At 40.4% G+C, this 21819-nt stretch overlaps 1 protein-coding gene across 1 annotated transcript in view; it reads left to right on the top strand.

Moving 5' to 3' along the window:
- Positions 1–10908, top strand: part of LOC149016025 (Ribonuclease II/R family protein) — a 31386-nt gene extending 20478 nt beyond the window's left edge. The window contains exons 6-7 of the mRNA XM_089157120.1: positions 9634–9705; positions 9787–10908. Of these exons, the coding sequence (XP_089013246.1) occupies positions 9634–9705; positions 9787–10233 (519 nt within the window). The 3' untranslated portion in view covers positions 10234–10908. The remainder of the gene's footprint in view (positions 1–9633; positions 9706–9786) is intronic.
- The last annotated feature ends 10911 nt before the right edge of the window (positions 10909–21819 follow it).

Consider the following 21819-nt stretch of genomic DNA (forward strand, 5'->3'; position numbering starts at 1 on the left):
ACAAAGTACCTATGGCCAGTAATAGACACACGTCGACAGGGGCCCCACACATTAGTATGAAGTAGCACAAAATGAATAAATTTTCTACTATGAGAAGGTAGATAAGTAGAACGAGTCTGCTTCGCAAAAATGCAAGCTTCACAAAAAAATTCATTCTTGTTACAAGAAGAAACTAAATCAGGAAATACTTTCTTAAGAGTTCCTAGAAGGGGGTGACCTAGCCTAGGGTACCACTGATAAAGGTCTGATATTACTAAATGGATCTGATTAGAAGATGCAATCATAGTAGAAGTAAATCCTCAAATCGGCTCCAACAAATAGAGTCCATTGTCTAGTTTACCACGTCCAATCTCTTTTCCCGTTTCTAGATTTTGGAAGACACAGTATGATGGAAAAAATGTCACTTTACAATTCAAGTCATATGTAAGACTATTGATAGATAACAAGTTAGTAGAGAAAGAGGGAGCATGTAAAACTTTAGATAAAGAAAGTGATGGAGAATGCTAAATGGTCCCTTTTCTTGCAATGGAAGAATATGAGCCATCAACAATTCGAACTTTATCTTTTCTTGAAGTTGGAGAATAATGTAAGGAAAAAAAGGATGAACTTGTCATATGATTTGTGACTCCTCTATCAATGATCCAAGGAGGTGAAACTGGAGAAACATGGAAGCCTGTAAAAGTTTTACTTGAAGTAGCAAGGTAGGAATTGGTATATGTAGTGGAGGAAGCAGTAGTAGAGGCTGTACCAGTAGTAGAAGACTGCAGAATATGTCGCAGAGTAGCTAACTTCTCCTATGAAAAACCGACGTCTGTAGAGGGTGATGTGGAAACCTTCTCAGAAATATTAGCCTTTGGTTTTCCTCGTTGTTGTGCCCTTTTCTGCTCAAAATTAGAGGACTTCCATTGAGCTTCCAACAATTGGCCTTCTTATGATATGGTTTGTGACAATGCTCACACATGATAATCTCCTTGGCTGAATTAGATTTAGTGCTAACAGACTAGAAGGCTGATTTCTCCACAATAGGAGTGTGAAACATGGCTAGTCGACAGCTTTCCTCACATTGGACAAGGGCATAAGACTGTTTTAGTGTAGAAAGGGAGAATGACTCAATACTCGCATTTTGATCTGATCATACTTCACATTCAAACCCGCAAAGAAGTCATATACTCGTATCTTATCAACATGCTTTCTATAAGTGGCCACATCATCCGGATTAGTGGGGTAATAATCCCCATGTGATCCAACTCCTGCCAAAGAGATTGCAATTCTGCATAATATTGGGCTACAATCAATTCTTTTTGGGTAGTCTCATAAAGCTTCTTCTGTAGCTCATAAACCTGTGCATCATTCCCCAGCTGTCCATATGTTTTAGTAGTAGCCTTCTAGATTTGGGTTGCAATATCAAATAATAGGTATCCACAAATAATATTTGGACTCGTATAATTCAAAAAGAATGACATAATAAGAGAGTCATTGGAGATCCATTTATCCTGTGAAACACCTCTGGTGGGAGGTTTGATAGTGGCACCTAGGGGTGTCAATTTTCAACCCGAACCGCCCGTTATAGTCCGAACCGGCCCGAACCAAACCTTAATGGGCTGTGTTTGGGCTGAGGACCTTCAGCCCGAACGGTTTCGGGTTGGGCTGGGCCGGGCCAGCCCGTGTGCAGCCCGCTAGCCTGAACCCCAGCCTGTTAAACCTGTTTGGATAAATAAAAATAAAAATAAAAATAATAAGTTAATAACCCTTACCCCCTTAGGCCCGGCCCAGCCCGTGTGCGACCCATTAGCCCGAACCCCAGCCTGTTAAACCTGTTTGGATAAATTAAAATAAAAATAAAAATAATAAGTTAATAACCCTTACACCCTTACGGTTACAGCTCATAACTCATTCTCATTGGTTCAAGTTCAACTGTTCAATTGACGTTTCACATTCTTCAAAATTTCAAATTTCAAGTTTTCATTATTTTAAGTTTTACCAAACTAGAAAGTGACAAACCCTATATTTTCGTTTAATATTTTAATGATTCAATTTTAGTTTTATATTTTTTTGCCTTTTAACCTTTACGGTTTCACTTTCTTTGCCGTTTCGGTTTCATAGTTTTAGTATTTCACTTTCACAAAGTCAGGGTTAAGCCTTCATATAAATCCAATTTCATTGGGTGAAGATTGTAAGGTTGATCTACCCAAGAATCTAAATTACTTATTTTTTAGGGTTGGGGGGTGTTTGGATCAAGGCATCAAGCTAATGCCATCACTAGATTTACTTGGAGTCATCTTCCTCTCTTTTTTGTAGTTTTGCGTGTGAGGAGTTAAGGAAAAATAAAAATAAATTTCAATATTGATTTTTAATTTAGTCCAAACTGTTAGCCTAAACCGAATCCAAACCGTTAGCCCAAACCACTAATCAACCCAAACCCAAACTGCACCAAACCGAAACCGCACTGAAACCGTTATCTTTTAAATGGGCTGTGTTTGGGCTGGGGGGTCCCGAAACCGCTCCAAACCGCACCGTTGATACCCCTAGTGGCGCCTGTAAGGTGTCCAACAAATCCTCTTTCGACAATAGTCAGATAGGTAGATCAAGACCAAATCAAATAATTGGTTCCATCAAATCTCACCAAAAGAGGATGAAGAGAGTGGGGTAATGTTCGGAGTCAACGGAGGCAGTAGTACCATGGATGGTTGCCATGCCAAAAAAAACTGTCTACAATTCTTCAATCTTCACCCTTTCAAAACAATTGAAAAACCAAATCTAGGAAATTATAGGAGTTATAAGACTCAATAGGTGCGTAGGATAAGTAACACCATTTCTTTTTTTTCTTTCTTTCCTTCGTTTTCTTTCTTTCTTGAAGTTATGGAAAATCACAAACAGCCCCCTGAAGCTATGTGAAATTACAAACAAACCTTTGGAGATATGCAAATTCTCAAATAGGTCCCTAAACATATCAAAATTACAAATAAGCCCTTGAAAATATGTAAAAGTACAAATAGGTCCTTGAGAATATGCAAATCTACAAAAAGATCCCTAAAAATATGCAAATTCACAAATAGGTCCCTGAGAATATTCAAATTTACAAAAGAGACCCCTGAAACATCAGTATATATTTTTTCTTTTTCTTCCTTTCTTTTTTTGGGGCTAATAGAACCGTAGGTTAGAAAGGGAAAAACCAAGACATGGTTCTACCAGGATTGAGGTGGTCTGGCCATGTGGATTCTGCTGCTGGAAGGCACGATTGATGCTTGCGATCCAAAAAAAAAAAACAAAAAAGCCCTACTGCTGGAAGGTGATGGGAATGGGAAAAAAGCAGCGATGGACTCTTGCGATTCCAAAAGAAGAAGTGATGGAGTCTTGCGGCTGCTGGAAGGCAGCGATTGATGCTTGCGATTCCAAAAAAATGGAAACAAAAAATTCCTGCTGCTGGAAGGCAATGGGAATGGGAAAATGGCAGCGTGGACTCTTGCGATTCCAAAAGAAAAAAGGAAGAGGGGAAAAAAAAGAGAATCGACGGTTGCTGGTATGGCGAAGAGGTGAAGGGCAGCGATGGTGTAGTTGCATCAGTAGCAGGTCTAGTCACAGAATTGAGAGAGAGAGACGATCATTCTTTCTTGCTTTTCTTTCCTTTTTTCCTCTAATTGATTTTTGGCTCTGATGCCATGTTGAGAAAAACGATTGTGGTAGAATGACTTAATCGATCAGTGTGATCTTAAGCTCTCTATTTATAATAAAGTGGAAAAAAGACTATTATATATTTACCCTTACTTGGGTAACAAGAAATAGAAACTTACAACTATAACTCTAACAGAATTGAACTCCTAATAGGACTCAACTAACAAAAACCAAGGAATATCCATTATTTTGGGCTTAGTTAAGTTTTTGTACTCTGTAGGAGTTGATCTTTCTTTTTATGCTTAGGGTTTTATTCAGTCATCTGTATACTTTGGAAATCTAGGGGGAAATTGCATATTTACAACTACTTCCTTGAATACTGCAATTGTACTACTCGACCCCTGGACTTTCTGAAATTATTTATCAAACCCTATGGTTTGGGTAGGTTTACTGTTAGTCTGTTACCATCTACTGTTGACAGGCGTTTGTTAATTGCTGACATGGGACCTGTGCATTTTTCAAATTGCTGTAATTAGCCTTGAGTAGTATGTTATTACTGTTGTACCCGTGGTGTAAATTACTTCTTTACCTATTCATGTGGTTTTAAAAGGTGGGTGAAAATATAAACCTGTCACCCATCTTCATTTTCCAAAACAAATAAACACCCAAACCTTACATTCCTGTTATTGAAACCTCAAGTCACCAAATCTATAGATGTTTGTCTCAAGATACTGAAGCAGTCTCTACTGCATCCCGACACCCTGAAATATTGACCCAAATTACCTATTTCTTTAGGCTTTTCAGCTTGTTACATTGTTGCAATTCAGATGTACTCCTAGTATTATAGAACATGGATTTCCCTGTCTTTTACGTCATAAAATCTCCATACTGAGTGTTGACTTTTTTATGCTTTCGAAATTTTATTTTTTACTCTTTTTATAACATCCGAATGAGGGATTTTTTCTTATTTATGAATAATATCTTAATTTCAAATGATATTGGCTTTAAGTGTTGAAACCTGGTTACATATCAATCTAAAAACTATTGTAATTTACTCTACAATAAGGCAACAGCAATCTAGGTTTGGAAGCCTAAGTGTTGTCTTGTCAATTATGCTGGAGTTAGATTTTAATGACTGCTTGAACTGATACTATAACTTGAAAAATTTCCTGCACACAGGCTACTTCAATGGATATCGATTAGGCAGCCTAGAGGATCAGGAAGAGGTCAGTGGAAAAGAGAAAGGAGAGGTAACTAAAATATTTAACAACCTAAACCAAAACCCACAATTTTAGCTGTACGACATACACCTGATGGTGCTGGTGTCAGGAGGAATCCCTACACCTGAGTCTGTTTTAGGCAGCCAAATTGGATCACACCGAGGATAATATCCATGCAAGAATGAATAAAGGAGTGATTTGCAATGCAAAAGTTTGTCAAAGTAGTCCGTATCCCTCATGGGTGTTTATATAGGCTTTAGGTCCATCCCTACAATAAGGACTTGAAGTCCTGATAAAAATCCAAATAGGAACTAAGGCCATTGCTGACTAGGAAACAGACCCCCTTTCAAAAGGGGACTTTAATTACTCGCTAAAATTTGGGGATCTTCTCCTGCTAACTAAAGCAGCATCCTCAAATCATGGAGTTCTGTTTATATGATAAACAAAGGCTGAACTGTGGAGTAGAAAGACGTAAGGGCCAAACCTAAAACTGAAATTTAAATTGCTGAAATAACTGAAGCTGTGCGGAGAAGTCCTTTTGGCCTATACTTCCTGTAGATTTGGATCTGCAGCATACGAGCCCTCTTACTTGATTCAAGTTGTATCTCTGTCCAGCCATTGAAATCTCAGAAATTCACCGACATCTACATTATGGTGATTCTTGAGAGTAGAAGAATGAGCCATACACTGGTAATTCTTGAGAGTAGAAGAACAAACTATCTTTTTGCTCCTTCCCTTGTCCTCTTCTTTTTTCCTGATCAACTTCTAGTTTAATTTTGATGATGTCCTTCTGATTTAACCAGACTGGCAACCATGGGGCACTCAATATTTGAGCCCAAAACAGGCCACTATTGGTGCACCCAAGGGGTGACCGAACCCTATGAAGGATTTGGTCATTTCCCCACCTCTGTTGGGCTCCACAGTGCTCCAGAAGACTCCAGAATAGTTTTAGGAGCAAGTATCTACTCATTATTTTTCATTTGGTTGGTTAGAGTCCTAGTTTGAGTATGAGTCCAAGTTGGAATCCAATTTCAAATAGGATTCATTTTTAAAGTTGATGTGTGAGTTGTATTTGTTAGGAGTCCAAGTTGGAACCCAGCTGGTTAGACCTTTTCCTAGTTAGAAGTTGAGTAACTGTATTTGGGAATTCTAGTCCAAATAAGATTCCTTAGTTGAGTCCAAGTAGGTTTCCCTTGTGGAGGTTTAATTAGTCTTTTTTTTTTTTAACTCCTAGTTTAGCTACTCTTCCCTCACCCCCCCCCTTCTCTTTCTAATGTGAGGCTATAAGTACTGCCACCCTCCATGTGCAAGTCAGTGTTATGAATGATAGAAATAAAACAGAATCGAAGGACTTTGGAAGTCATGGGCTCCTAGGAGGAATCCCATGGCCTTAATGGTTGAGATTTTTGTAATTTTCTGCAAATCCCAGCTTCATCTTCTCCTTCGTCAACTTGCAGCAGCATAGAGGCATTCTCATTACAACAACCAGCAAGTGTCCCTTCACCCCCAACCAAGTACTTTGCCCACCCCCTACCCTATTCCTTCCCCAAACCTTTCCCTTCTCTTCTAGTACCTTGTGGCAACAGCAGTCCCTTCCCCCAAACCATAAAACCCTAGTATTCCCCTTTCCCCTTCCCCTAAGATCACACCTTCCTTCCCTCCCTTATCATTCTTCTTAGCCCATCACAGCCCCACCCTTCATTAGTTAAGTACAAAACCTGTAATTCATCTTCAAACCCTAATTTTATTGGAACTCTTATATCTCCCTAACCTCTCATCCAAACTCCAAATCCTTATAAGATCACATCTCCCACACCCTCTCAACCTCCAAACCTTAACCCTAACCAAGAGACCTAAAGCAACTTGGGAACCTGGTTGTTGAACCCTAGCCTTAAGGAATTAATTATGAAATTACTGAACAATAAAATGGAATTAGTTCTCCTAATGTCCAGCCATAAGTCAAACTGACCGAACCCTAGTTTCGTACCGCTAAACCCCATAAGACCACCTCTTATCTCATCCAATAAACTCCATCTCTAGGACCGGAACTGAAGTTAAAATACTCAAAAACAGATTCTGTTTTCTGTCTAAAATCAATAGAAAAGCCCTTATCTGAACCTGATAACCCTTCCCATCATCCCTAAATCAACCCTAGACCCCTCCCTAGCCCCAGCTGCAATACTTAATTGGTCATAATAGTGCTGTCCACTAAGACTTGACCTAGAACAGTGGGGTTTTCAACCCTAATTGTACTGCTGGTTCACTTGAGAGGATCCTTGATGTGAACCCAATTTTAGAGCTAGGGTTTTTTGTGGATTTTCAGTAAAACTAAGAGCTGCCCAGAATCTTCCAGCAAAGAAAACTAATTTTATACGATGCGTAGGTTGGGTTTTAGCACTTGAAACCTTAGCGTAATGTTGATTCAGTTTAACAGTAGGGTTTGGAAACTTGGGTATCAGGGTTCGATTAGGTGGAGAATGGGGCTGCTGCTGCTGTTTTGTAATTGCAGACTTAGTTCTAATGGTTTTAGAGTGTGGTTTAGGTTGTATTAGGGTTTCTGCCTAGAGGTCGATGAATTGCAAAAATTTTAATGAAGAAGAAGAGCAGAAGTTTAAAAGTGCTAGGATTTTGGGGTTTTGGGGGAATCAAGGGTAGGGATGGGAATGGGATGAGGGCCAAGATGCAATCCACTTAGGAGGGAAAGGGGAGGTAAGGGGTGTGGATTAGAGACTTAACAGAGGAGTGCTGCTGTTGCTGTTGCTGCTGCTGCTGCTGCTGCTGCAGGGAAGAAGAAACACAGAGAGAGAAGGCTGCAGGTGGGGAGGGTTCCTAGGGTTTGCACTCAACAGGGGAGGGGCTTGGGAAGAGTTAGAGCGTCATAGGGATGAGGGGAGTGGGGCTGGGATGTCAACAGGGATTGGAGAAGGCTGCTGCCAGGTCTCAGCAGCATGGGGGAATGGGGAATAGGGTTGCACCAGGGCAGGGGAGGGGCTGGAGGGGAAGAGGAAGGGTGGGGGGAATCCTTGCGTAGGTAGGAAAAGAGGGGGAGGGGGCTGGGGTGTTTGCTTACTTGGTGGAAGCTGTTGTGATAATGGCTGCTGGAACTTGAGAATGGTTGCTGATCATTGAGGAAGAATGCTTCAAAATCCACCATGGCTCTTCCATAGAGAACCACGACCCAGTAACCACGACTCAGTTTCTCACAAACACTTTAATTTTATTAAATCAGACATGACTTAGTGTCTAATTCTAAGTGGGATCCCTTTATAGATTAGAATCCCACCACTTAATCTTGACCATTGAAATAAAATCTAAACATCCAAGGTTCCCTAATGGACACATGCTGAAATAGAAGTATTAAGTAATTTAAAACTCTAATAGGCACATGTTTAAATTTTGTTGTAATTCAAACTCTAAGTGCCACGTGCTAGAGTTTAAAAGAACCAAGAACTAAATAACGAACTCAACTTCCAACTCAAAACAAGACTCTTTAATCAAAGTGGATTCTGTAATTAAACTGGACATAAATTCCAGCAACTAAATATGGCAGTAAATGCCCAAAATACACCTCCTAGGGGGTTCAGCCAGCATAGGGAGGCTTGTTAGAGTCATGTTGTGGGCTCCACTTAGGGTTTCGGCCAGGGTTCCAAATCGTGTTCACATCAATCTTGAAAACTGGTCCCTGACATGGGGTTACATCACGTTCAGCCTGGTTAGGAGTGAGTACCCCAAGTATTTGTAGCTTTTTTTTTTTTTGAAAATTTATTTTGGTGCCCTTCTTTTCCTTTGGCCCCCCGGGGGGTGGGGGTATGGAGTTTGGTGTAGATTTACTTTTCATGTGCCTAAAGGCTTGCGGTATGCCCCTTCCTGTTTGGTTGACTTTCATCTCCTTATTGCTGGTTGAAATTTGAACTTGGAGTTGTGAACTTTGACCTTTAGAAGGGTGCTTTGAAAGGCTTCTTATTTGATTTATATGCATCACTTGTTCCAATTCCATGTAGGATGGCGAAGGCTTGTGGACAATAATGTGAACCTAAGATGAAGGAGTGATGTGACTTAGCCCAATTAAACCTGCAAATCAGAGACTTGGAAATTACAAAATAAAAACACAGAAACCAAAAAAATAGAGAATTGTAGGTGTTTAGCTCAACAGCAAGGTCCTCACCCTTCACGCATGCAAACTATTGAATCAAATTGTCACATGATACAAATATGATTGTCTTCTTGTATGACATGCTGGTTGAGTCAGCTTTCTTAATTCCTTTTCTATTCTCTCTTTAATATAATAAGTTATTGCTTTTGCAACACCATTATATCATTAGTTTTTATCATGTATGAATCATGTGTTATATGGTGGAATGTTAAAACGATTGAGATTCATGAGACAGCATACTTGGAATGCAAAGATGCTGAGATGTGAACACTGGTGATCTACTGTAAGAATGGCTGCATTTAGGGAAATTTGCAGCAATTTGTATAGTTTCCAACACATTGCCATTGATATAGCGAAGCACTTTCTCAAAATAACCAAAGACTAGAAATTATATTCTCCCTGTTTTTCATCATTCTTATGCTTTACTTTGCACCATTGTAAGGGAATTTTATCCGAGTCTCTTGTTCTGACTTTGGTTGTCTGGAAGGGCATAATTTACAAAGAAATCAGCAAATGATAGTGATTAGTGATGCATAGATTTGACTGTGAAGATTGAGATTGGGATTTATGTGGTGCCTGTATTTTTCTTTTTCAGATACTTTCTAGTGGTTTTAGTTTTTGTCTCTCATTCTATTTGTCTTTTGGCAGACTTTAATTCTAGAAGCCAAAGTTGTTGGTCTTGGACCAAAGTTCATGTCTATTTACATTCACAAACTCGCTGTAAGGAGTCTGCTGCCCCTCTTGTGTTTCTCACTTAAATCCAGTTGACATCTAGCTTATATGTGTATTATGCATTTGTAGATTGAGAGGCGAATATACTATGATGATGTTGATGGTTTGACAGCCGAGTGGCTTGAGACAACATCTACGTTGGTGCTTGATTTATGTAAAAACAAAAAAGCCCAAAGGAGAGGCAGTCCTGGCAGATGCAGGGCAGTTGAAGATGTTGTGTGGGTCATTAACTCGTGTGACCTTAAACCTAACCAAATTGCTTTCAATGGCAGCAGTTCTGATGTTAATGAGGAAGGTGGTACGTACGGAGCAGATGGAGTTTTCCATATAGCATCTGAGGAACCGGGCCTCAGCTTGAAGCTTGGCATTTCAGATGCTAGTGAAATTGAACCTGCTGTTTTTCCTTTTACTACCCAGATCTTTTCAACAGTTCCTGTTGCATTGCATGCATTTGGAGGGGATGATGGGCCACTTGACATAGGGGCAAGGCTGTTCATGACCTCATACTTTGGGTGACCCTGGGCAGATGAATCTGCTAATCTTGGTTATTACTAGTGCGTGACCTCATACTATGGGTGATCCAAGGCGGAGAACTGCCAATCATGGTTAGTTGTATGGTGGTTGGTTCATTTATTAGGAGTAGAAGGGCTCTTTTTCTTTCTTCTGTTTCTTTTGGGGAGTTTGTGTCAGGCGAAGGGGAACTGCTGTAGATATTGGAAGCTGTATAGCTCATCGTTGGTCAGGCCAGTCGATATGGTTGGTCAAGTTGTGAATATGAAGGTCTGAGGGTAGCAGTTAAAGTAGATAAAATGTAGGGTCATGGCTGTGGCTTTGGTTCAGTGGCTTTGCTTTTAACTAAGCTGCTTTTGGAAATTGGCCTTTGTTTTTTATTTGTAGGCCAATCCAATCCAATCCAATCCTATATTTTACCCTTACTGCCATGTATCATTTCTGGCATTTTGGGAGTGTTGGAGCCAAACCCAATGGAGGAGTATTAATGTGTCTTTGAAGAGAAACCCAAGTAATTTTCCTTCCTTGGGTTATGAGTGTTCAAAATCTTTTGTATTTTCACAGTTATATATTTTTTTATGCTGGCCCAAGCTGAATTACATGGTTTTAATTTACTTTTAAGAAATGTTTTTTTCAGTATCCAGGGAGGAGAAAAATTTATTAATGAGACTGTTGACGATCTTTTGGAGCGTGACTCTATGTAATTATTTTCATCATTCCATGTGATAACATATTGCTCTATATAGCAATACGAAGGACCAACGAATTAATGAGTGTCAATGTTCAAAAGATGTGAATGATGAGTAGCAAAGATAAAAACTTCCTATCGTACTATTACAGTCATCCGCCTGTATGGCTGCAAAGTTTGTATAATTTTCAAAAAGCAATTGGAGCATGGATTGGGTTGGGGAATTCAACATATTTCACATGTTTTGTTGTGTTGGTCAACTCCACTAATCTTGGTAATTCCTCAAGAGACTACTTTTCTCTTGAGGGCCATGGTAAGAGCTTTGTAATACGATGGTAGTTGGTCCAAATTTCGTTTATCTTTATCAAAGGTAGGAATAGGCTTCACACTCCGAGGATAGCAAGGGGAAGTTTTGAAAGCAGTCTCGGAACCGGTTTCATGCTTATCTATAGAAGGTGAGGCACTAGCAATGCCAGCAGGTCTGTGGTCTACCTTATCTAAAGATTTCAACCACCTTCTAGTTGAGTCAGATTGCAAATCTCTCGTGTTACATATTCAAAATGTGAACAAACGCCCTCCGCTTCACTTAGCGTCTCTTTCTTTTCTCCTTTTTTTTTTTTTTTTTTTTTTAATTTTATTATTTTTTATTTTTTTATCTTGCTCATTTTGCTATATTTCAAGAGTAGTTAATGTAGATGCGGGCGCTCTTGGTAGGAGGGCCTTGTTGATTCCGTGTGCGACAATTAGACCTAATTCCGTTCCATGGCTCCAGGTGTTATGCACGCCTGTATCCTCGGCTTTATCACGGTTTTCTTCTGATTAGTGACTTTCCATATCAAAAAAAAATAGAGAAGGAAAAATTCGTTGGTGAAGAAAGGAAAAATGGTACTGTATGATCATAGGGATGGAACCTGTCGAGTCTTCATTTATTAAGTCTTGCATTATAAAATGGTAGAACAATATTATTAGGGAGAGAGTTCTCTTATGCCCTGTGTTGCCTTGAACCAATGCGTGGACTGATGATTCTCCACTTTAGAAGTATAGGGTGATCATGTTTTGCTTTTCCTTTTGTTTTGATAGGAACATAACGTTATATTTTCTGAAGGAAATCGAGCTCCAGTGTAAATATTATTTTCATCAAAAATTTCATGCATATATCATTGACAAGAAGACTTGGCCAACGTTCACCTTGCGGCTATTGCCGATGGATTTCAGCAAACTACTTCGTCTTTCTAGGTGTGGTTCAATCCCTGGTTTTGGCCTTTGTGGCAGTGACTACCATTGGCATCCCCTAATCCTTTCCTCCACTTGACCTCCGTTTCCTTTCTAGTTGTTCCTTCTGTAAAAGAAAGATTCTCAGCTGACTTTGCATTGAAGACAGACCTTCTTGTTTGATCGATTGGGACCACGAGCATATCATCTGAACGCCTTGAGGATGTTAAGAAGGATCTTCAATACTGCTCTTGGTTGGATGCCCGATGGCGTGCATGCCAATTTCTATATGATCTCAATAAATGTGATACGTGATGGTTGGCTTTACGTCAAAATTAGGCTAAAACAGAGGGAAAGGGAAAACAAAGAAGAAGCTCAATGGGGGATAGAGACTAGAGGGAAATTGATTCAAATCTACTTGTCTATTCACAATGCATTGTCGTTTATAGGTCCTACAGACCATTACACGTCTACTTCTCCCATATTCCCGTTACACCCTCAATTCCCAAAGTAATTCCACTACTCCCTCTCCACTCTAAGTACACCACATTTCACCATTTCCTTACTGAGCATAGTCCTGTAAGAATTTAGGAGCCCTACCTGCATGTGTTGAACGTCTCAAAGACAACTCATTAACAACTAAAACAACCGAAACATGGCCCCACTGATCCTGTATTGTATCAAAATTTGTCTTATAAGTTTGGCAACCCAAGTTTATTAATGTATAAGAAATTCATCTTGTGAATGGAGCAATGATTCGTTTCATTATCAAGTTCTCTAAGGCTGCATTTGTTTGTTGGAATAAAGGTGGGGAGGAAAACTTTTTGAAAAAGCATATTTTTCTATTAAATCTTAAAAGTGTGATTTGTTTGGTTGCTTGGAGTGAGAAAGTTAGAGATAAGCTTCCTTAAATTAAGGAAACTTGTCTGGTGAGGTGGCAAACTAACTTTCTCACCCCATGCCATTTTAAAACCTCACAAAATATGTGAAATTTTGTAAAGTCCACAATTCACACATTTCCACAAAATCCCTTCCTTTCCTTTCCTTCTCCCTCATCCCACTACATATGGGCCCACATATTGTTTCCTCACCCCACCTTTGCAAACAAACGCAACCCAAAGCTCGAGAACTGCATGTGCTCTTCACATAGTTGTGGGTGTACAAGAACCACCTCCTCTTCTTGATCCCTTGGAACCACACTTTACCTACAAGTATTCTCCTTTCCTTGTTGGAATTTTGTGGGTCCAAATGAGCAATCTGCATTGGATGATTTTTTAAGAACATCTTCCATGAACATTTTTTAAAGGTGGAATAGGTTCTAGAAGTTGAATGTCCCAAAGGTGCTGTTGCTTCTAACAACTCCTCTAGATGAAGGACATGGAAGATGAAAAAGCTACTAAGAACTGGTAAATCGAGTGGAAGAAGTTCAAATCAAAGTAGCATTGACCGAACTCAACCATCCAGTCTATGAAGACAATTTGTCTCAATTGTTAAAGGTTCACCACCTTTGACTCAAAAAAGCCTCACCTTAACATCAGCAAATTTAGACCATCACTTGTCTTTCTTTTAGAAATAAAATCATTGAAGTCCATGTGTCAGTCTTTCTGTCATAGGTGAGGTTTTCCTAATGTAGTGTCTTGTCTTCCTTCCAATGGGGTAGGGGGCATTCAATTATGTTGGGATGATTTGGTTTTTGTAGATAGTTTGTGATGTTACTGACGGGACCGAACATGCCCTTGTATCAAACTCTCATTATCAATGCACTGTGCTTTCCTATACTTGAGCTCCTATTCTTCCATTTGTAAGAAACACTTGCACATACTTGAAAAACTTGCATCATTTGTTGATAACACGAGTGTCTTTGGAGGAGACTAGAGTATTTATTTGAATTTGAAGGATAAAAGAGGTGGATTATCCTTGAAGCTAAGTAAAACAAAAGGCTTCTCTAATTTTGTTTCACTGGAAAATTTAATCCCTCATCAAGCTCATGGATATCAATTCACTTGGTGTAACAAGCAAAAAGGTAGAAGAAGAGTCGAGGAAAATTGAATGGATTCTTAGTGTTGCGTCTAGACCTTCTTCACGTCAGCCAGGTAGTTGGACGACCTCTTGAAGGCTTCTTCAATGTGACATGAGTAGGTGTGATGCTTGCACTCACAAAGGAAATTATAGCAGCTTGACTTGGTGTTGGTCGGGGGACTGCCTCCGATGCCCAAGTTAGTCTAGGCAAGAATTGAGTGCTCTGAGAGGGTTCTCAAAGCATAGAGAATGATAGTGAGTAGAATCTCATACCTTGCCCATCTTAGGATGGAGGTTATATAGTGGTAACCTAAGGGTGGCCCCTCCGTTGATTTCGCCCATTGATTGAAAAGTGGGGTGAGTTGCCTTAGGAAGCACGTCCCTTTTCTTAGTGGGACTAATGGAGCCGTTACTCCATCATCCACTTCCCCATTTTCGGAGTGGGATTGATGGGTGGTTATCTCTAATTGACCCTTTTGACTTGGTTGTCTTCAACGTTCCTCTTTGGACTTAGCATTGGGCGTTCTCTCATTGCCCAAGCCTATCTTGGGTGAATTTCGAGGGATCCTTTAGGGGAGGGGTTCTCCAACTCCCCAAGGCAGTATAAGATAATCTTCCCAAAGGGTTCTCCAACTCCCCGAGGGTGTGTGTGTGGTTCTTCACGAGGGGCTCTCAGGTTGCCTACCCTCCACAACACTTAGTAAACTCTAAGTGGATTGATTTATTTCTAGAAATAGAAACCCACATGCAACACATTTTGTTCTCTTCTTCAGATCATACTGCCATTTCTCTCAATAAGGATTCTATATCCTTATCCAAGAATCGGCCTTTTAGATGCAAGAACTTTTGGACTCTGGAATCAACTTTCTTAAATGTGGTCTCCTCCACCTGGAATCAACAATCAACAAGATCACCATCTTACATTCTTTCTTCAAAGCTCAAACTTCTTCAAAGCAAACTGAGACATTAAAACAAAACTGTGGTGGGGACCTTAAACGTAAAAGAGGAAGATATCATATTCAAGACTCAAGCTCTCTTTGATATCCCGATTGAACTTAGGTCTAGTGACTGAGATATTCAAGAAAGTCACTTAATGGACAAGTTTAGATTAATAGTCAATCAAAAAGATAGACTATGGCAACAAAAAGCTAGGTTGAATTCAATTACTAATGAAGATAGAAATACCGACTTCAATCACGTTTCTACATTGAAAACAAGAGCCAAAAACAAGATCAAAAGTATCAACTATGGGGGATGTTACATTTCAGATGCAAATCAAATTGAAGAAGCATTTTGAAGCATTTCAAAACCACTCATCTACAAATCATTATTTGTACCTAGCATACTTTGATCTGATTAGAGACAGGATCCTTCTCGAAGACTATGGTTTTCTTATTGGTCCTGTAACTGATGAGGATATCGAGATAGCAGTTTTCAACATTAGTAGTCTTACATCCCCAGACCCCAATGGCTATTCCAGTAGCTTTTATCATTCCTCTTGGGAAATTTGCAAGAAAGATGTTGACGTGTATGTAAGCAATTTTCTTCCATTCTTCCACCTTCTCCACTCTATTAAACTATGCTTTCATAATACTCATTCCTAAGATTGACATGCCTTCATATGTTGGAAGAGTACAGACCAATCAATTTATGAAACATAGGTTACAAATGAATTCCAAAAATCATTGTTGATTGGAAAGTTGCTCTTCCGAAGCTCATCCCTTTCAATCAAAATGGCTAATCAAAAGAAGATATATACAAGACAACATCTTGATTGGTCACGAGATGATGCACAAAATAAAAAAGAGCAAGAAAACAAAGAATGGAATAATGGTTGTCAAATTGGATATGAGCAAGGCATACAATAAATTAAAATGGAGCTTTATTGAAAAAACTTTACATGCTTATGGTAGGCTGATGGATAAAGTGGGTTTGTATTCCAACCACTCAATACTCCATTATAATTAATGGCTCCCCTTCTCAATCATTCAAACCTTCAAGAGGACTAAGGCAAGGAGATCATCTATCTTCTCACATTTTAACTCTTCGTGTTGAACTTTTATTGAGTTATCTGGAGAAGGGAAGATTAGATAAGAAAATCAAAGGAATTAAACTTTCAAGAAGCTATGAGAGCATTCTTCATTTGGCATAGATGACCTCTTGTTTGGTAGGGCTACTCACAAGGAAGCAAGCTATTTCCAAGATATTATCAGGGAAGGGCTACTCACAAGGAAGCAAGCTATTTCCAAGATATTGTCAGGGAATATTGCCAACTCTCAAGACAATAACTTAATGTGCAAAAGGCTAGAGCCCACTACTGCCCTAGCACTTCCAACCAGCTCAAGAGGCAGCTTGGAACTCATTTACATATCACTCCTATGATAGATCTGGATATATTTCTTGGCATTCCTTTGATCAGCGGGAACTTGAGAAAAAACATTGGGACAACTTGGTGCAGAGAGTAACAAATATATTACAATCATGGAAAGCTAGATTACTTAGTGTGGCTGGAAAGACAGTTCTAATTCAACCAACTTCCTTAGCTTTTTGCCTACCATGTCCTACTTTGCCCTGCCAATGGTAACTTTACAAGAACTAGAATCAACCAATGGAAATGTTTTTTGAAATAATGGAGATAAATTCCTTGTCCATACCATCCATTGGAAGACAATATGTCAATCTAAATGAAGAGGATGATTAAACTTGAAAAGTTTAAAAGCAATGAACTTCGTTAACCTATCCTGAAAGGCATGGGAACTCTTGAATTCCACTCAACTTCTTTGGGGAAGATTAATAAGGAAAAGTACTTTAAATTCGTCCACTTCTTACAAGCTACTTCTAGTCCAACTTCTGCTTGGGGTTGGAAATCAATTATTAAAGCTAGAAACCTTATGAAAGAAGGCATACTCAAGCTTGTGGGTAATTATATCAGTCAACCCTTGGGCTGATCATTGGATTCAAGATACTCCAGCTCTTAAAGCTCCATTTCCTCTTTCTAATGAAGCCCCTTCTTCAGTTTCACAATTCATTAATCATGATACACTCACATGGAAAAGATACATGATTGAATCATGGTGCCCCCTCATTTAGCAGGAAAAATTTTAAACATTCACATCCCTCTTAGCAGATAGGATGATGAGTATGTTTGGGAACTACCTTCTTTCTAATGGGATGCTTCAGTGAGCTTCACTTAGAGCTTGATTTCTAAGAAGAGCATAAGTGATCAAGCAAAGATGTGGCTGTAGCTTTGGCAATCTGTTGTTTCACCAAAAGTTCACCAGAAGTCCAACATTACATCAGGAAACTTTAGACACAACAAAATCCCAACCCCAGATCTATGAAGGAAAGAGGCTGCAAAATCCTTGCAACAATAGATCTTTCATTAAGTGCAGCTTTGCTCAACCACTGTGGTGATCTTTGATAAGCCCCTTGTTATCCAAGTATATAAACGAAAGGGCAAATAAGGGAAAGCAGCATCAGTTGTAGCAAAGCCACAAGAGAACCTAGCATGTCTAACATCTGAGACAGGGGAAGGGACAGGTGGCAACTCACCATTGGTCATTGGACACTCCAGTGGCCAGAAGATGATTGGATAGAAGAGTAAGTTCTGTTAGAGTTTGTTACGTGAAGGGAAGTATGAAAGGAGGAAACTGAGAGGGAAAAGGGGAGGAGAAAATAGAAGCAGCAAGCAAAGCTTGCGGAGAGAGGGAAGACCTCTGGGAATGGCTTAGCCATTATGTTGTTAAGGTTTATCTGTGTTTCAATTTAGTTTGATTAATAGTCCTAAATCTGTAGTATATTCATTCTATCTTGTTCAGCAATTTCCAAATAAGAATGTTAATGGAATCGACTATTATCTGATTACCAATCTGCTAAATACTGTTCTGAGTTCTTAAGCCTTCAGTCTGTAGATATCGATTAATGCTGTGTTTATTTCTGAGATTGGAAGAATATAGATCTGAATCAGGGGGTCCTATCATCCTGGTATCAGAGCGCGTGAATCATTGGAATGGTAAGAAGTAGAATGGAATCCAGAGTAGAGATTGTTGAGACTGGTGTGAAGGATTTACAAGATCAAATGGAGATCATCGATTCCAAGCTCGATAGAGTTGAGCAGAGCCATATAGCTTTTGTTAATGAGTTGAGAGCATACCTGCAGAAAGGGAAGTCGATAGAGGTAGAAAACACCATGCCAGAGAACACCGTAAATAGAGGTAACGATCCCATTCGCACTTCCATAAGAGACGAGACCCAGGAAACCCTCGGACAGGAGCATCGACGAACTACGGCACCGATGGGTCGACGAGAATTTTTTCCACTCCATTTGGAGTTACCAATTTTTAACGGTGATGACCCTAATGGTTGGACAGCGAGGGCTGAGCGATACTTCATGTTGCAAGGGCTTTCTGAAGTAGATAAACTACAAGCGGCTTTGATCTGTTTTGAAGGGCCGACACTAGGGTGGGTACAATTCAGGGAATTGCAGAACCCTCTCCATTCGTGGGTAGAATTGAAGTATGAACTATGGCGGAGATTTGGTTCGACTCAGGCAAAATCTCCCTTAGAATTGATCATGGAGCTCAAAACAAAATCACACGAGGCTGAGTATAGGGGACAATTTGAGACACTCGTTGCTGCTGTCGGCGCTAGAGAAGACGACTGGCTTCAAGGAGCTTTTCTTTCAGGGCTGAAGGAGGCAGTTAGGGCTGAACTACAGTTGTTTCAGCCAAGGGGATTAACTCAGATAATGGACTTGGACCAGGCTATTGAGGCTAAAAATCTGGCGTAAAGTGGGCCGAAACCATTTCTTACAACCCAGCCCAGCATTGGTTGGGGACAGCCAACGGCCCAAAGGACAGTAGCAGTGAACCGAAACACTCCAAATGGGCCCTGATTTAATCCTAGCACTCCAGTAAACCCAATCGTTTATGGTTCGACCATAGCAAACCAACCAACCTTAGGGCAAAACACTTTGTCTTCTCCATCGACATCGAAGAATGCCCCTGCAACTTCGTCCGCCGGAAGTAGCAAGCCGCGATGGTTAACTCCAAAGGAAATGAAGGCCAAAATGGACAAGGGACTCTGTTTTCGCTGCGATGGGCCATATTCTTGAGGTCATCAATGCCCTATGAAGCAGATGAGAGTCATGATTGTACATGAAGAAGATTCAAAAGAAGAAACAGAGGACATTGCGTTGGAGGCAGTAAACAATGATCAGCAGTCGCATAACCAGACAGAAATCGAACTGTCACACAGCTCGGTAGCAGGTCTCGATTCACCTCGAACGATGAAGCTCAGAGGAACGATTGCAGACATCCCTGTTGTGTTGCTGGTAGATTGTGGAGCTACACACAATTTTATTTCGTTGAGTATCATAAAAAAAGTTGGCTTGAACTTGGAAGGGCATAAGTGTTTCCAGGTGACATTAGGCGATGGAAAAATAGTGCAAGAACAAGGCCTGTGTCGCAATGTACAAATTGTGATCGATGGTGTGGAATTTACATTGGACTTGCTGCTGTTCGAGTTGGGAGGAGTCGATGTGATTTTAGGTGTAGAGTGGCTATCATCGTTAGGCGAGATATAGAGCAATTGGCGATTGCATACGATGCAGTTTCGGTGGAAGGAAAGGCAAATGACATTGAAAGGGGACCCTGCACTACTCAGGTTAGAAACCACCTTACAACAATTCTGTAAACTGGTACAGTAGGAAGATGAAGGAATTTGGCTAAAACAAGTACCAGCAGATGCTCAGGCAGGGGCTAACAACAGTAGTAAGGTGAGCAAATTGCTAGAAGAATTTCCATCTTTGTTTGCAGAACCCAAAGACTTACCACCGAGAAGACCCTATGATCATTTGATACGATTGGTCGACAGCAGCAATCCACCAAATATCAAACCATATCGGTATCCTCATTCACAAAAGAATGAAGTGGAAAGGTTAGTCTGTGAGATGCTATCTGCTGGCCTAATACTACCAAGTGTGAGCCCGTATTCAAGCCCGGTGCTGTTAGTACAAAAGAAGGATGGAGGTTGGCGGTTTTGTGTTGATTATCGTGCACTCAACAAGCTTACGGTACCTGATAAATTTCCCATTCCAGCAATTGATGAGTTACTAGATGAATTGGGAGGGGCCAAGGTGTTTAGTAAGCTTGAGATAGTAAGCTTGATCTCAAGTCTGGATACCATCAAATTCGAGTGGCTCAAGGGGATGAAGAGAAGACCGCATTTCTAACACATGATGGACATTACGAGTTCCTTGTAATGCCTTTTGGACTGTCAAATTCACCAGCCACTTTTCAAGCACTCATGAATGAGGTATTTCGTGAACACCTAAGGAAGTTTGTGTTAGTTTTTTTTGACGACATCTTGGTTTATAGCAGGTCCGACGCAGATCATTTGATTCACTTGCGAAGGGTTCTACATCTCTTATCACACAATCATTTGGTGGTGAATTTGAAGAAGTGTTCCTTTGCGGTAACAACCTTGGATTATTTGGGACATATCATTTCAGCTAATGGAGTTGCAGCAGACCCGCAAAAGCTCCGTTGCATGAGTGAGTGGCCACAGCCCAAGAATGTCCGCGCTTTGAGAGGATTCCTTGGACTCATAGGGTACTACCGGTGCTTTGTGCGGGATTATGGGAAAATTGCCACACCCTCACCAATTTATTAAAAAAAGATGCTTTCCGATGGGATGAATCAGCTACAGCAGGCTTTGAGGAATTAAAAGTAGCCATGACATCACTGCCGGTACTAGCCATGCCTGATTTTTCAAAGGGATTTGTGGTGGAAACGGATGCATCTGGTGTAGGTTTGGGAGTTGTCCTCATGCAAGATGGGCATCCCATTGCATTTTGAAGTAAAACTTTATCCCCCCGCACCCGCACTAAATCAGTTTATGAGAAAGAGTTGATGGCCGTAGTGCTGGCCATTCAAAAATGGCGCCATTACCTCTTGGGCAGACACTTCAAGGTCCGCACGGACCAAAGAAGCTTAAGGTATTTGATGGACCAGAAATTGGTAGCCGAAGATCAACAAAAATGGATTATGAAGCTATTGGGTTACGATTTTGAGATCATTTACCGACCAAGATGTGAGAATAAGGCGGCTGATGCCTTGTCTCGACAGATGGAAGGTACACCCCACCTCTTTAGTTTCTCGGCAGCAACATGGGAAGAGGAAGAAAGTCTAGAAGAAGCAATCCAAAAATCTGAGCGTTGTAAGAAGGTGGTTTAGTCCTTGCTCAATGGCTCCATTGACTTTCCAGATTATGAATTGAAAAATGGAACTCTTTTTTACAAGAAGAGGCTGGTCATTCATGAGAATTCCACACTCTTTTCTAGACTGTTAGCTGAATTTCATTCCACCCCTTTTGGAGGCCATTCTGGATATTTTCGTACATATAAAAGGCTGGCTGCAGTTGTGTATTGGTTTGGTATGAAGAAAGCTGTGAAAGACTTCGTAGCAAGTTGCAACACCTGTCAACAAAGCAAACACCAAGCAATGAAGCCGGCAGGACTACTACAACCCCTCCCCATACCCAATCAAATATGGGAGGACATCAGCCTCGATTTCATTGGCGGTTTACCCAAAACCCGAGGGGGGAACAACATCCTTGTAGTAGTGGACCGACTGTCGAAGTACGGGCATTTTATTGCACTTACCCATCCATTT

The sequence above is a fragment of the Hakea prostrata genome, chromosome 5 (assembly GCF_041222555.1).
Source record: "Hakea prostrata isolate BN-2017 chromosome 5, UWA_Hpros_2, whole genome shotgun sequence".
Taxonomy (NCBI): domain Eukaryota; kingdom Viridiplantae; phylum Streptophyta; class Magnoliopsida; order Proteales; family Proteaceae; genus Hakea; species Hakea prostrata.